Source organism: Aotus nancymaae, unplaced genomic scaffold, assembly GCF_030222135.1.
Source record: "Aotus nancymaae isolate 86718 unplaced genomic scaffold, 86718_ANA_hifiasm-v0.15.2.pri h1tg000029l, whole genome shotgun sequence".
Classification (NCBI taxonomy): Eukaryota; Metazoa; Chordata; class Mammalia; order Primates; family Aotidae; genus Aotus; species Aotus nancymaae.
The window spans coordinates 12,364,355-12,378,940 of NW_026988442.1; the positions used below are offsets into that span (position 1 = coordinate 12,364,355).

Sequence of the window (14,586 nt, forward strand, 5' to 3'; positions counted from 1 at the left end):
TGTCGATAGGACACAGTGGAAGCAGAGCGTTCGGTTTGCTGTTCAGTGTTTATTAAGTAGATTCAGTCTTATATATGATATACAGATTCAAAAGGAAAAGAATTCCACATACTTATGAAATCAGTGCATTTAGCAAGTAATACCATGGAGATAACAGCTCGATTAACAGCTCATTGGTCTTTTGTTAAGTGAGGGGGAGAGGGAGACGGCCTGTGCTAGTCATTCCACAAACAAAACAGAATTTAGTCGCATCACGTAGAGAAGACACATTCTAAGAATTAAAATATTAAGCCACATTTACTGGTAAAACTCACTATATAGAACACAAATAATTTTTATAGAGAGCATTGAGGAGGAAGTCCTCACCTGCTTAGAAGAGCCACGTTAAGTTGCATAGGTGCACATCTGTAAAAGTATAATTTAGAGGCGAAGCCATTGATTCATAAAGAGTCACCTTTCAAACTTGGTGCCATCCACTGTTTGCCTTAAGTGCTTACTATCTGGAGCCCTGTGCCCCTCCCTGGAGGTGGGACCTCATGAAGGAGCTGCCCCCAGAGGAACCCTGAAGAAATGGCTTGTACTATCTGCACTGAAAGTCTTAATATCTCATCTCAGATTTTGAACTCATGCTCTTCCAAAACATGTCTAAATTGTGCCAGAGGACTAAAGACCTCTTGGGTTGTCCCTAAATCCTGGTTGGCTTGATCCTGAAGGCCACATAAGTCATTCTGACCTTCCCGCTCCCAGGCTGCCCAGGGAAGAACTTCACTCATCCCACAGCTCTGCTGCAAAGTCCTGCCTTCCCTTTTCCTCTATCCATGCAGTTGCCCACCAGCAGCCCACAGGAGGTCTCTTCTGACTCCTGCTCCTAAATGGACCACATAATAGAGGCATATGGGCCATCTACCAGGTGGAAAGTGTTTTTCAGCCAATCTGAGTTCTATGTGGTATAGGTTTTTGTTGTATTTTTAGGTGGAAACGTAGGTAAAAAGTGAGAGGTTTTTGTTTGTGGCTTTGCTAAGCAGATGAGCTTAGTGAGGTGCGTCTTCCTCCTCAAGAGCGAGTCTTGCAGAACACACAGGGACTGGGGGCATCTGTACATGTAAACAGTACACTTTCACTGAGTCCAAAATTAGGAGCAAAAATACAAAGGTTCACATTGGTCTTAGGTAGATACAGGCGAAAAAGGATTGAGCTGTTTAGCTCAGAAACAACAAAAACAAAGTTTCTAAAGCACCACTAAATTATATAAAAATCAGACCATGGACGGATTGAAACTGGTATTCTGGTGAAATACTTTACTATTTTGTAAAAAGTTTTACAAAAAATTACAAATTAAAAGTATCAACCCTCTGAGTTCAAAGCAGCATTTTGAAAATGAACTGGTAGTTAATCCTGTAACCACCCTTGGAGTTGTAAGTGGCCCTTGGGAATAGGGATAGATGGGTTCCACCTGTTTGAAATCCTCTAAAACCCTCCTAACTCCCTACCTGTCCCCCTCCCCGTCAACACTGTCCTTGGGAATAAACTGTCCTTTTTTGTAAGAGTGGTGACGGTAAAATGAATTTCAGATGGGTTACACACACTGCCACTTGTCTACCTGATGATCCACCACTAAGACCAATGCCCACTTCTCTGATGCTACCCTTCTTGTGGGCTTAGCCCCCTGCAAAGACTCTGGAACTGGAGTATCCTACTCTTGCACTTCCTTTTTAACTTAAGATCCCAAATGATTACTTTGTGTCCTGAGGCCCTTCAGAAGATTTTTAAATGGCTGTGGGACAGGGCTTTGGGAGCTCCTTTTGGGAGAAGGCAGTCCCTCTGGGGAGGGTTGAGACAGCAGCGAGCCTGGTTCATCAGAACCAGCTCTTTGGTGCCCTTGAAGTCAGGAGTAGGGAGAAGGGGTTGAAGCTGCATCTTTTAAAACAAAAGCAAAACAGAACAAGTCCCCTGACTGAAGCAGCTAAATGGAATCCTGTTTCCATGCAGAAACTTGCTCCTGATCTTGTCATCTCCAGGGCTTTAGGTGTAGTTTCCTTTGTCCTGGAGGGGCCCTGGGAGGCCCAGTGGACTTTTACCACGGACATATTCTTTCCTTTCTCTTGAAAACACATTGAACCTACACACTTGCCGCAGTACTAAGGCAGGCTGGAGGGTGGTCAGTTCCAACAGCTTGAACTCAGAAAAACATGACTTCCAACTGTAGCTTATGCTGATGTTTAGATCTCATCCTTGTGTGGGAAGTGAGAGGGAGCCCCTTCCCCAGTCTTTCTCACTCCTGTCTGCCAAGAAATGCAAACGGTTCATGTCTAGCTTGGGTACTGCCTCTGGGAGGAGAAATGGCATGTTAAGTAACTGATACCAGGAATTCTAGGGTGGCGATTGTCTCTGCCAGGTTTTAACATTAAGATTTTCACAAATTGCCTGGGGTAACATTTTGCAAAAGATCTACTGATTACTTTGTAGTATTGTTCACACACAAAAATAAATATTTACACAAATTCAAATGTTGAGGGGAGCAGTACTGAACAGGTGGGACTGGATGTGTGGCTGGCTGGAGTGTGGGAGAGGCCTTGGGCACTGGAGTTTGTGCTGTGCTAAGGGTGAGTCTCAGGTGTCCTGGCCAGAGGCCTTGGGATTGGTCAGATGGAAGGCAGAGGTGGTGTGGCTGGGTGGGGTGTTGGAGGCCACTTGAGAGATAAGACCACCCCCAACCTCTAGGGGCTGGAAGTAAGCACGGAGTGGGCACCCTACCTTCCAGAGTCTGGACCTGAGGCAGGATGGGGCATCCTTAACTGGTGCCCCCTCCCCGTCCCTCCTTGGGAGGAGTCTGCCACAGTGCCGGGAGGCAGTGGCCACAGCTGCAACAGGCAATTGGCTGCAGAAAAGCTGGTTTGGGAAGGGGTGCCTGTTCAGGGAGCAAGTGGCTCTCTGTGGCCATCCTAGGATCCACTTGGCCCTGGCTCCCCTGGGGCCTCTCTGCTCTGAGGGAGGAAAGGCAACAGAGGGCTTCTGCCAGCTCTGGGCAGGGTCTGGGCAGCAGAGAGCTGCTGTCATGGCTACGGAGTGTTGCATGGAGGGGCCCTGGGGGCCTGCTGAGGTCTGGGCGAATCCCTGGTTTAGCAGCACTGGTAGGTATTGCACTGAGCAAGAGGAAGTGCCTATCAGGGAGGAAGGAAACCAGGCCAGCTTTTTCTTTTTGCCCTTTTTCACACTCCAGGGATTATGGGTTTCTTCCAGGACTGGCCCCTCCAGAAGAGCTGGTCTTAGGAGAACCCAAGTGGCTCCTCCACTTCCATTGGTCCCTTTACTCCAAACACGGGGCAAAGGGATGGGAGCTGCAGTCCGGCCTGGAGCTCACAGCTGCCTGACAGCCGGGGCCCACCCTGAAGCAGCAGCCCCTCTTGGCAGGAGTCCGGGGGCCCAGGCCTATGGACAGAAGTTCAGACCTGGCTCCTGGGCAGCAGAGTGTAAGGGGAAGGGCCCTGCCACCCGGCTGCTACCTCCCAGCACTCTGTCCTGCCAAGCAGCCGGGGCCAGGGTGGGAGGACTGCAGTGGCTGGTTAGGGACAGGACGCTCTCTGGGCTCCAACTCCTGGACACCCAGTCTGGACTTACCTCCCAGGCAGACATATTGTGTGGGGGAGCTGGGGTGACAGCTGTTCAGAACAGGCGCAGGGCACATCCTGGAAAAAGCCCACGCTGGAGTGTGAGGTAGAATACAGGTGACCATGGGACTGGGGCTTCTGTAGAATGGGGTGGGGGTGCCTCTTTTGTTTCGCTTTGCCATGGGTGTGGGTGTGGGTAAGGTCTTCCTGCTTGGTGGTGCCTAGGGAGGTGCCTGGCGGTATCCTTGTGGCAGCAGTGTGATCTGCAACAGGATGGCCTGGTCAAGGGGTGGCAGCCCCAGGGTGTGCCAGGCACGCAGAGAAACGGCCAGCCTGGCACCCACCCTGCCCCTACTGGCCCCAGCCCACATCAGTGTAGTGATATGGAATGTCAGGTATGGGGATACATCCTTCTGATCAGACAGACACAGACTAGCAATCTGTACAAACACAAAAGAATCCATTTTCAGAAAAATAAATTACTAAGGGGAGAGGAAGAAAGGGTCCACTTTGTTTTTCTCAATAAATATGCAATTCTGCTCACCTAAGACTTGAAAGGTAATTATCCGGGGGTGGGATTCTAACATCAGGGTCCACGAAGGTGATTCTAAATAGAGCTGCAGCCCCAGCGCCTTGTCAGGGGAGACCCCAACCATTCCAGAGCTGCCCCGTTGGCCTCTTCCAAGCAGGTCAGAGCACCCGTGTGGTGAGATTCCAAAAAAAAAAAAAGTGTCCTTGTGCCCAAAGTCTCAGGTGCTTGGAGTGTGGCTAGAAACAGCTCTTTTGGATCCCACCTCTTTCAAAAAACAAAATGTACCAACTGGTGAGGCAGGAAGCCGGGTCCAGGCTGGGACAGCCTCCTTCCCTAGGGCAGTGCACTCCAGGTCCGGTGGGGTCAGTTCTGCTGTAGGATGAGGTTTTCCAGTTCGTCTGCAGAGCGCAGCAGGAAGGCAGCAGACTCCCGGTAGCCCGCGATGAGCTGCCGCACGGCGCTAATCTCCGTGGGGCTGAGCTGAGCGGTGGGCACGGGCCTGCTGGTGCTGGTGCTGGAGGGGGTGGGCGTGGGGGTGGTAGAGGTGGTTGAGACCCCGCCTTTCATGCTGAGGTCCGTGGGCCCTGTGGAGAGGGAAGGAGGGTGAGGAGGCAGTGGCCACCCTGCCTAGCATTGGGGAGGTGTGTTGTCCTCGGTGCTGTCATAACTCATGGCCTAGTGCCCACTGTGAGTTGGGCACTGGAGTCGGCAGCTCTGGTCTGTCTCCCTGATGGCTCTATCCTTAGTGCTTGGAATGGGCCTGTGGGCGACAGGGTTCTTAGGGAATCCTCAGGGTGATCTTGCAAAGATCTGGTTTTAGGTGAGGAGGAGGCAGCCTTGGGGAAAAGAAACTCCTGAGACCTGCCTCTCCCCAGCGTAGTGAGCAGGGCTTGGGAGTGGGAAATGCTCCTGTAGAGGAACTGTGGGACAAGCGCTACAAGAACACCTGCCAGCGTATCAACCAGGACAGCTGGGGGCAACACCCATCTGTGTGCTCTCCCCCCACCCCAGACATCGAGGCTGGAAGGGGAGATGGTGTACAGGAGACTCTGCAGGTAGGCAGGGGCCCAGCACACCCGAGAGATGCGTGTGGGGAAAGCCCAGGAGTTGTTCGGAGAGGAGCCACAAAAGGCCAGGAGAAGAAACACCTGCCTGTGCCCAGACGAGGAAGGGGCTGCCGTCCAGCTGGAGAGCCCAGCTGCCCTGGCTGTCTATGGGAAGAGGTATAGGCCAGACTGGCCAGCCCATAACTGCGTCCCCGGGAGAGAGGGACCACGGCTGCAGTGGATGGAGGAAGGGGCTGGGTGTGTGAAGCCTCTTTCTGCTGAGCCTCAGCATCTCAAATCCCCCCTCCTGGGAGGAGTCCTATGCCTGAGTGAGGTGGGGGGGTTCATGCTGCTGGGTTACAAGAGGGTGTGAGCCGGAACAATCAGGATAAGACCCAGACCAGTTATCTGGAGAAACGGCCTGCCCTTTGTCCTCAGATGATGGTGGCAAAGAGGGAGCCAGCCATCTTCTGAAACACACTAGGGGTATGTGTGTTGGGGAGGGGACCGCCAGGCCCTGTCCTCTCTTGGCCTTTCCCAAGCTCTGTGGAGTGGGCTACTGGCTTTGGATTCGGGCAAGTATGGATGCAAGTCCTGCTCTGCTACTTCACTGGCAAACTCTTTAACTTCTCCGGGCCTCAGAGCCCTCATCTGCCAAAACGAAGCCACTCCTGTGAGCAGAAGCCGAGATGCCGCTTGTGAAACACTCAGCACAGGCTGGGGCTCCAGTGTGGAGGCTTAGTCAGGAAACCTGACTGCCTCGACTAGCCCAGTAGGGAGGGGCTTCCACACAGGCTTCAGGGCTTTCTGAACGGGCTCCCAGGAGACCTGGAAGCTCCTGGAATTTGAAAAGCAATCTGCAAGATGTTCAGCAAGAAACAGCCAAAGAAGACAGCATCTGGGTGGGCGCGTGCAGCGCCGCTGCTTTCCTGGGTGGCCTCGCTGATGCAGCCAGCTTAGCTGCCCTGTTCGCTGCCCTCCCCTGGAGTCCCTTCCCCACAGCTTTATCTTCCATGAGGGTGTGAGGCTCCGCTCACTACCCTGTAGGTTCTGATGGCCACATTCGTTCATTATTGCATCTCCAGGGCAGTTTTTTGTTTATTTATTTATTTATTTTTGAGACAGTCTCTTGCTCTTGTTGCCCAGGCTGGAGTGCAATGGCAAGATCTAGGCTCACTGTAACCTCCACCTCCCAGGTTCAAGCGATTCTCCTGCCTCAGCCTCCTGAGTAGCACGTCCAGCTGATTTTGTATTTTTAGTAGAGACAGGGTTTCTCCATGTTGGTCAGGCTGGTCTCAAACTCCTGACCTCAGGTGATCCACCTACCTCAGCATCCTAAAGTGCTGGGATTACAGGCATGAGCCACTGCGCCCAGCCTCCATGGCAGTTTTTAGCTGCTATGAAGAGAGATGGACGAGCTCTTGTCACTGGAGGTATCCAGACTGGAAGTAACATCTTGGGAGAAATTATGGAAACCTGACTGCTGCTAAAAGGAAGCTGGTGCAGCCTCCAAATGGGGAAGGAAGTTGGATTCTAAGGTGGGTCAATTTGTCATCACATGAGGTTATTTCCTCTCTGACCAGAGAATATGGACACCAAGGCGGAGGTCCCAGGAACCATTTTCTAAACAGTGTCCTTGGAATTGAGAGTTAAGGAAACAGTTAAGTCTGTTAAACACAGGAGGAAGGGGTTGGGGCTGTGTCTGGAAACAAACAAACAGCAGCCAAGCAGGTGACTGATGCCTAAGGTGTCACAACAGGGGACTGGGAAGCTGGGAACAGGAGTACCTCTGCTGGCTTCTAGATATTACAGGGGCTGGACCCAGAGGGATGGGGAGGAGAGGGTCTGGTTCCCTCTAGGGTGGCGCTGGTCCCCTCTGCATCATGCTTGGGAGTGGCCAGAGCCTCCTGGCGTAGTCAACATGAGCAGTGGCCACGGTTCCTTTCTTTTCTCCTCCTCTCCCCAAGTGCTATCCTGTTTATGCCTGTGCTCAGAGCTTCCTCCCTTCTCTCCTGGGCTGTAGCTGAGGCTTGGAAAGGAGAAGGTCCCTGTCTCCTGCAGCCGATCTGATCTGGAGACATCCACATGCAGGCTCTGGTTACAGCCAGATGCTCAGGTTGCGGAGTGACTGCCGGATAGTGGGTAGAGGGACAGGAGTGAGCGTGAGTTACCCAGCACCCCAGGCAAGACAGGCTGAGCCTGATTCTATCTAAGCTGATTTGCATCTCCAGATGATAACATAATGAGCAAAGTGAGGAGCTCTGAGCCATTAATACGGCTGCCCGGCGGAGGTACCAAACTGATTGAACAATCACTTGAAAGGCTGAGGCTGGGGAGGCCAGTGGGGCTGCCTGTTGTCTTCCTTTAACTGCTGGAGGATTTAAACAGTGTTCTTCAGATGAGGTACTAGTGTTCAAGGACAGAAGCTGCCCCCGGTGAGGAGGTCAGTGACCAGATCTCTGCCTCAGTGGCCTCCCCACCCACCATGAAGGAACCAGGGTATTCATAGATGGGAGACTGAGGCCCCAGGATGCACAGGGGCAGAGCCAGCTGCCTCCCTGGAGGGATCATCCTCTGGCTGCTGTTCATGCCTCTTGGGCAGGTGTGAACAGGGCGGGCATGAAGCAGTCTCAGCCCCACCATGAGAGGCCCTTAGGCGGGTTGGGAACCTGGCAGCTGCAGCCCTGAGACAGGTCATGCTGGGTGACACCAGGTAGAGCCTTGTCACCATCGCCTGCTGCTAGGATGGAGCAGGTCCCAGGCCACCCTCACCTCTCCTGCTGGGTCCCAGACCCCCATGTGTAGGGAGGGCAAGGCTGTGGGATGGCTTTTCTTCCCAGAAGGAAAGGAGCCTGCCTAGGACAGCACTCCACCTCTCGCCGTGCTGGCCACTCTGGCCTTAGTTTCAGGGATTAGGGCCAGGCGGCCTCTTATTTTAGGTTAAGAGGCATTAGGAAGGGATGAGGAGTTAAGCCCAGGCAGCAATCTTCCAGGGACCTGTGTATACTTCCTCGTTCTGGGGGGTGGGGGGTCAAGGCGAGTGGAGGCAGTCTGGGCTTGCTGCCATGGGTGGAGACTAGCTCCCGCCCTTGCTGCCCAGGAACAGTGAGGGGTCTCCTGCAGCCAGGGACAGAGGCTTAAGGAATCCTCTAGCATGTTTAGCCAAGACCGTGCACCAGGGTTCCCCGGCTTACAGGTGGCACCTTTCTCTAACCTACTCATGCTGCGACTTGGCAACTCAATTCTTCCCCTCACTCCCCGGCCTCTGAACAGCCCTCAAAGCGCGTGGCTTCAGCCTCCTGCCCTCCCCATTCAAATCTTCTTACCACAAGGGCAGACAGAATGGCAGACTGCCCAACTCATGGCCCTTCTGTGCTTAAAACCTAGCAGGGGCTCTTCCTGCACACCCAACAAAACCTGAGTGTCTGGCCCAGGAGGTCCTGTGACCCATCAGGCTGCCCACACTCCTCCCCTGCTGCCTCACAGGAAAGGGGTCTGAGGTTCCCCACTCCAGTTCGTGCTCACAGCAGCACCTGACTCCATGAGGAAGCCTCTGTCTCTTTGGGGACTGTCTCCTCTAATGGTCTGCACCGCATCTGCCGCAGCGTCTCCCGGGAAGTTACGGGGAAAGCACCAACTGGATCACACGGCTACAGGAGCGGAGTGGGGGCAGGTGTGCAGCCGTCACCCTGGGTGTCTCCATGTGGGCTCCATGAGCGCAGGAGCAAGGACCGAGGCCCAGCACCCGGGTGACAAAAGCTCTCACCTCACAAGGCAGGCCCTGAGCTGAGGCCTGGGGAGGGAGCTGACCTGCAGGCCAGCAATGTCTCACTGAGCCTCGGTCACTATGGGTGAGATGGACTGTGGAGATTCAACTCGGGGCAAGAACAGGCCCTTGGCTGGGACTTGGCACCCACAGGGGCCCTGGGGGAGCGGAACCAGTGAGAGGCGCTGGTAGTGAAGGCAGGAAGCGTTGGAGCCAGCGTCACTGGTGGTGAGAAGGGAGTGGGAGGCTTTTGCTTTAACCAGCTGAAGCCTCCTCCTTCACCTTCCCATCTAAGGACCTGCTGAGACGATGAAGTGGGAGGGTGCCAGAGCCACCCCTCCTGCTCCCCAGGCTGTGAGGCAGCCCCTTTCCGTCACTGGCCTCTGCTGCCCCCTGCCCTGCCCCGGGGTGCTCTGCAGACCCAGCTGGGTGCTGGTCAGGGAACCTAGAGTCCAGGCCTCCTGTGACTCACCATTACTGTGGTTTCCTGTTTGGAGGGACGCAGGGGGCTGCAGGTTGCTGCTCAAGGCCCCGTACCCGCGGTAACTGTAGTTGAGGCTGCCGTTGGCATACACGGGGTCCTGGGAGTAGGAGGAGGCTGGCAGTGAGTAGGTGGAGTGGGTGATGGCTGCGGAGTCCCGCGAGTGCTGCTTATCCAGGGCTATGGGCTCATCCTGCAGAGGGGAGAGGGTGGCACTGGGAAAATGGGTAGCCAGGCCCAACTGCCATCCCGAACACCAGGTGGATACATGCTGCGGCCCCAGGACTCCTGGGACCCGTGCTGTGGTTTGACCTGTGAGACTGTGTCTGTCCCACCCCAGGGGCTTTCCCCAGCTCTGCTCATCTCCCTGTGAGTATACTTGATGAGCGCCCTCCAGTCTTGGGATGAAGTCCACACTTCCATATGAGGTCTGAGAACACACCTGACCTCCACCCACCTCCTCTCCTTGTCTTTGCCCTCCCGTTCCCCCTCTGTCCCTCTCCCAACTGCACACATCACAGCTCTCTCAGTCCACATCCGTCTGAGGACTGCTCTCCCCGGCTTCCCAGGGGCGGCCCCTGCTGTAGCTGTGGCGGCAGGTACCTGTGAGGACTGGTAGATCTCCAGGCGCATCCGCTTGGCTGCCTTTCTCGTCTCGCTCTCACAGGCAGCTGCCAGGATGTTTTCTGCCATGGCCGAGGTCAGGTGGGGTGGCGTAGGTCTGGTCTGCAGGCAGAACGGGGATGGAGCTGGCACAGGGCTCATGGAGGTTCTAGGCTTGTGCAGAGACCCCGCCCCAGGGGTGGGTGGCACAGGGTGGGGTTTGGGCTCCAGCGCCTCAGTCTATGGAGCTGTGTGACCTTTCCAGGCCCCTGTTCCCTCATTTGCAAACCAGGGATGATGGTACTTGCTTCCAGGGCTCCTGGGAAGACCCCGGGTGAAGGGGCCCAGGCATCCTGGGAGTGTGGAGGGAGGTCAGGGGTGGTGCAGAGGGAAAGCTCGGGCCAGGGCGGAGGGACTCACCATCTCCATGCCGTTCTTCTTCATGCGGCGGCAGGACTTGAGGTACGTGCGGATGCGCTTGCGGGCTCGCTCCTGGAACTCGGGGAACTGCCGGCTGCACGACTCAATGATGGCCTGGATCTTCTCCTTGGGCTGCTTGGAGATGGGCACCATGCGGTCCAGGTTCTCGTCCACAAAGAGACGCACAAACATCTGTGGGGACGGAGACATGGGCTGTGGGACGGGCTGGCCCTGGCTTTGCCCCTACCCCACCCCGCCTGTTTCCAGCCGGTGCTCACGTTGAAGGCCTTAAGGCGCTCAGGGTCCATGCCTTCAGAGTCGTTCATCTTGTCATTGTCCTCATGGTCATCGTGGTCATCGTCGTCATCATCTGCCGTGGGAGCCCGGCCCACTGTCAGGTCCTCTGGGCAGCCGCTGACCTCGGTCTTGATGGAATCGTAGCTCCCAGAGCTGTAAGGAGGGGACTAAAAAGAGGGCAAGAGGCAGAGGGTTGGGCCAGGCAGCTGCTCATGCCCTTGCTGGGTCTCCCATAGGCAGGGAGCTTGGGGACCAGGGCGGCACGCACACCTTGCTGCCCGACAGCCATAGCTGCAAGGCCTAGAGCAAGTCACTCCTCTCTTCCCCCTTCATCTGTGGAATGGGGACAGCAATGCTGCCACCTCCCTCCCTGGGCTGCCGCAGGGAGGACCGACTGCAACAGTAGGTATGCAGAGGCTGGGATCCTGGGGGGTGCCAAACGCTTAAGAGGGTGTCACCTCAGCAGCAGCCCACACCAGGACCTGCCACGTGTGCAAGGGAAGGGCAGACATGGAAAGGACTCGCACCTCCCGCCAGCCTCCTGTTGCCAAGATGTTTTACCTTTGGGGTTTTCCTCCCTGATCCCCAAGGGGCTACAACCCCAAGTTGACAACCGAGCTGTCACCAAAGCAGTGAGCATGCTGTCTGTCGGGAGGAGGAACACAGCTGGGCGAGGCAGCCAGCCAAGGCGACAGGTCCATTAGGCAGGATGTGTTCCTGCAGCTTCTGGGCTGGGCTTCTCCTGTCCACCCCCGACCAGGACAGCACAGTGGCCCCTTGAGAATATGTCGGTAGAAAGGGGAGAGGGAACCAGACCTAGCCTGCCCCAGCAGTCACCTGTCCTCCAGTAGAGAAGGGCTCTGGCCCTCTGCTCCTCCCTGGACAAGCCCCTCGCCCATCTCTCCCTGGAGGCAGCTCCGTCCTCTCCTCCAGGCCTCCGCCATCTCATCCTTCATGGTTCAGCTCCCATATCACCTGTCTCCTCCCCCTCCTCAGGCTCTGCTCTGGGACAGCTGAGGACCACGGTTGACTTTTGGGAAGTTTGTGCTTTCGATATGTCCTAACTAACTACTAGTTCAGATCCTGACTGGCAGTACCTGGGGACACTGTTCCCGCCCTCAGGGAGGTTGGCATCTGGCAGCTAAGGCAGGCTCAGCAGGTGGCTGTGGTCAGACCCCGTGATGTGGCAGCGTGGCCGTGGCACAGCCGTGAGGGGAACAGCACTCTCTGAGGAGCAAATCCAGGAAGCTGTGTACTGCCTGGCACCTGGCCCCACAGCATAGCACCCCCGCCCCACCACCACCACCACACCTCTCTCCCAGTGACCAAACCCACAGGGATCAGTCCCCTAGGGTCGCTGGCCTGGTGCCTGTCTCTTCGTCCACATACAGACTTGGATAGCGGCAGGATTCCCAGGGCAGACAGATGGAGGAAACTAAGATGGGAGCTGCTGGTGGCCTTCCTGCTCCCATCTCACTTCCTCACGCCCCCCCTCCCCATGTACCCTGTGGCCACAGTGGCAATGACTGCTGAGCAAAACTCTCCCCTCTATGGGAGAGCAGCTACGCCTGCCCCTTGGACCCAGGCAAAGCCTGCTCTGGCCAGAACCTGCTCCCAGCCATCTGCGCTACACACACAGCAACAACTCAGCACTGAGCCCACGGTATAGAACTTCCCCACGAGACGCACCAACTGAGGCAGGCAACTAGCTAGAAACTACTCCATCCTCCCTGCAGCAGAGGAAACAGGCCCAGGGAGGGAGAAGAGCCTATCCAGGGGTGTGAGCTCCAGGAAGGTGCCTCTGCTCCTGGGAGCAGGTTGGAGAAGAGGCGCTACTGTAGGAAACCTTGGCGGCCTGGAGGCAGCTTGTGGAAGCATGAGGGAGGGCCCCAGGAAGCAGGGGGCGCCCACTGGTTGGGGCAGCTGCCCTGCTCATCCTTCCCACCTTCTATCAGCCTGGTCAAAGGAGGAGTTCCGCTGCCCACATCCCTGGGTCCTCGCCCTTTTTTTGTATGACCTATAAAATGGGGACAGGCAGGCAGAGAAAGCAGGCAGTGGGAGACCTTGTACCTCACTGTGCCAAAAGTGACCACTTGCTGTTGCCCACAGCAGATGCTGTTCTGGGGGAGGGGGCCAGGTTGTGGGGATGCATATCCATCTACCACCTCAACCAAGGCAGGGGCCATCAGCTCCACTTTACAGATGGGGAACCGGGCCCGGAGAAGGGGGCCTGGCTTGAGGGCACACTCCAAGCCATCTCCCATTCCAGAGCCTCTCCAGGAACCCGATGACATACCAGCCACAGCCGCCACCCTGGCTTGGTGTCACACACACGGGCTGGCTCCAGCTAAGCTCTGGGCATAGACAATTTCATTCCCACCTCACAACAGCCCTTAACACAAAGAAATGGACTCAGTTCCCAGTCCCACACACCTCAGGGGTGGTCTTCACCCCATATTTGACACGGCTCCGCAGCCCGTCAGCGCCGCAGCTGTCGGAGGGGTAGGAGGGTGTGCCGAGTGCCGTGGCTGGTGGGAGCTTGTCACACAGGTTGATGGGCTGGTCCTCGGCTGCCGTGGTGAAGTCCATGGGGGCCACGGCACCGTTGCCATTCATCTCGGGGAAGGCAGGGTCGCCCTGCGTGCTGCTCGACGTGGATGGGTTCAGGGTGGAGGAGCCATTGCCGCTGCCACTCTCGGAGGAGGAGTCATCTGGAACGAGAGGCCCGGGTGTGAGGCCCCATCCCGGGCACTGTGGCCACGGCAGCCACTTCAGAGTATCCCGCCCTGTGTCTTCCTCATGAGTGTCCCTGGGTCGGGGGGTGAGCGCCGCTAGCCCACCTTGGAGGCTCCGAGAGGGGCGAGGCAGGGCTGTGCGGGGCATGGTGGGTCTCCCTGCACCCTGAACTCACAAGTGCCATCTCCAGGTTTAGGGGAGACTCAGCTCCAAGGGTTTGGGAGTGAGGCCCAGCCAGGCTCTCCCTTCTCCCCAGCTCCCGGGACCCCATCTCCCACCCACCTTGCTCTGCTGCCGGGCACTGCCTTGCAGCTTCACGTTCTCGGAGCCCCTCTCCACAGTGGGCCCTCAAATGTCTCCTTCCTCTGAGGCAGGAGGATGGCTCTGTTGTGGCCTCCAGCCATCCACTCCCTCCTGTGAGCGCAACCCAGCTGAGCCTTGGCAGCCTAGGCACAGTGGTCACCGGATCCACGTGCAGGCCCCACGGCCTGGGACGTGCCACACCGGGGCTGCAGAGTCTGGGGTTTGCACGGGGCGCCCCGAGTGGCTTGCCTGGCGTCTCGGGGTGGGCGGCCACGGCAAAGCACTACGAAGGCGCCCCCTGCCGCGAAGAGTGCGGCACTGCCGGCCTGCGAGCGCCAAAGAGGAAACTTTAACCAAGAGGACCAGACAGTTCCAGATACATTCCAGGCCTCTCTGCCCACCGAGCCCCGGCCCCGGCCCCCTGCTTGCTCAGCTGAGACGGCAGAGGCTGAGCTGCACGGGAACTCCCGGGGTCACTGTCAGGTGAGCACCCGCGAGGGTCCCAGGGGTGCACAGGTGCCCTGTCGGCTCCGCACCTGCACCCATCGTGGGTGGGGGAGGGGCGGTCACAGCATGCCCTGCCGCTCCTTTCCCCAGGCCAGGGTCATGCCAGACCCCACCCCCACCCTCCCAGCCGGCAGATTATGAAGATTTAGTCCCCGGCACTGGGCACTGGGCACGCGCGCCTCCAGAGCGTCCCCATGGCGACCGAGCGGCTCTAGCGCCCCAACCAATTGCTGGCCTCCCGGCTGCCCGAGGGCGGGTCCAGGCTGCCTATTTAGCAGCCGGGCCGG

The 14,586-nt window shown here is 56.8% G+C and overlaps 1 protein-coding gene across 5 annotated transcripts in view; it reads right to left on the reverse strand.

Moving 5' to 3' along the window:
- Positions 1-29: 29 nt before the first annotated feature.
- Positions 30-14,586, reverse strand: part of NOL4L (nucleolar protein 4 like) — a 146,351-nt gene continuing 131,794 nt past the window's right edge. For all 5 annotated transcript variants that reach the window (XM_064382317.1, XM_064382318.1, XM_012455204.3 and 2 more), the window contains 6 exons: positions 13,187-13,464; positions 10,735-10,920; positions 10,457-10,648; positions 10,037-10,159; positions 9,425-9,626; positions 30-4,724 (listed from right to left, as the gene is read on the reverse strand). In XM_064382317.1, coding sequence (XP_064238387.1) covers positions 4,504-4,724; positions 9,425-9,626; positions 10,037-10,159; positions 10,457-10,648; positions 10,735-10,920; positions 13,187-13,464 — 1,202 coding nt within the window. In that variant the 3' untranslated portion in view covers positions 30-4,503. The remainder of the gene's footprint in view (positions 4,725-9,424; positions 9,627-10,036; positions 10,160-10,456; positions 10,649-10,734; positions 10,921-13,186; positions 13,465-14,586) is intronic.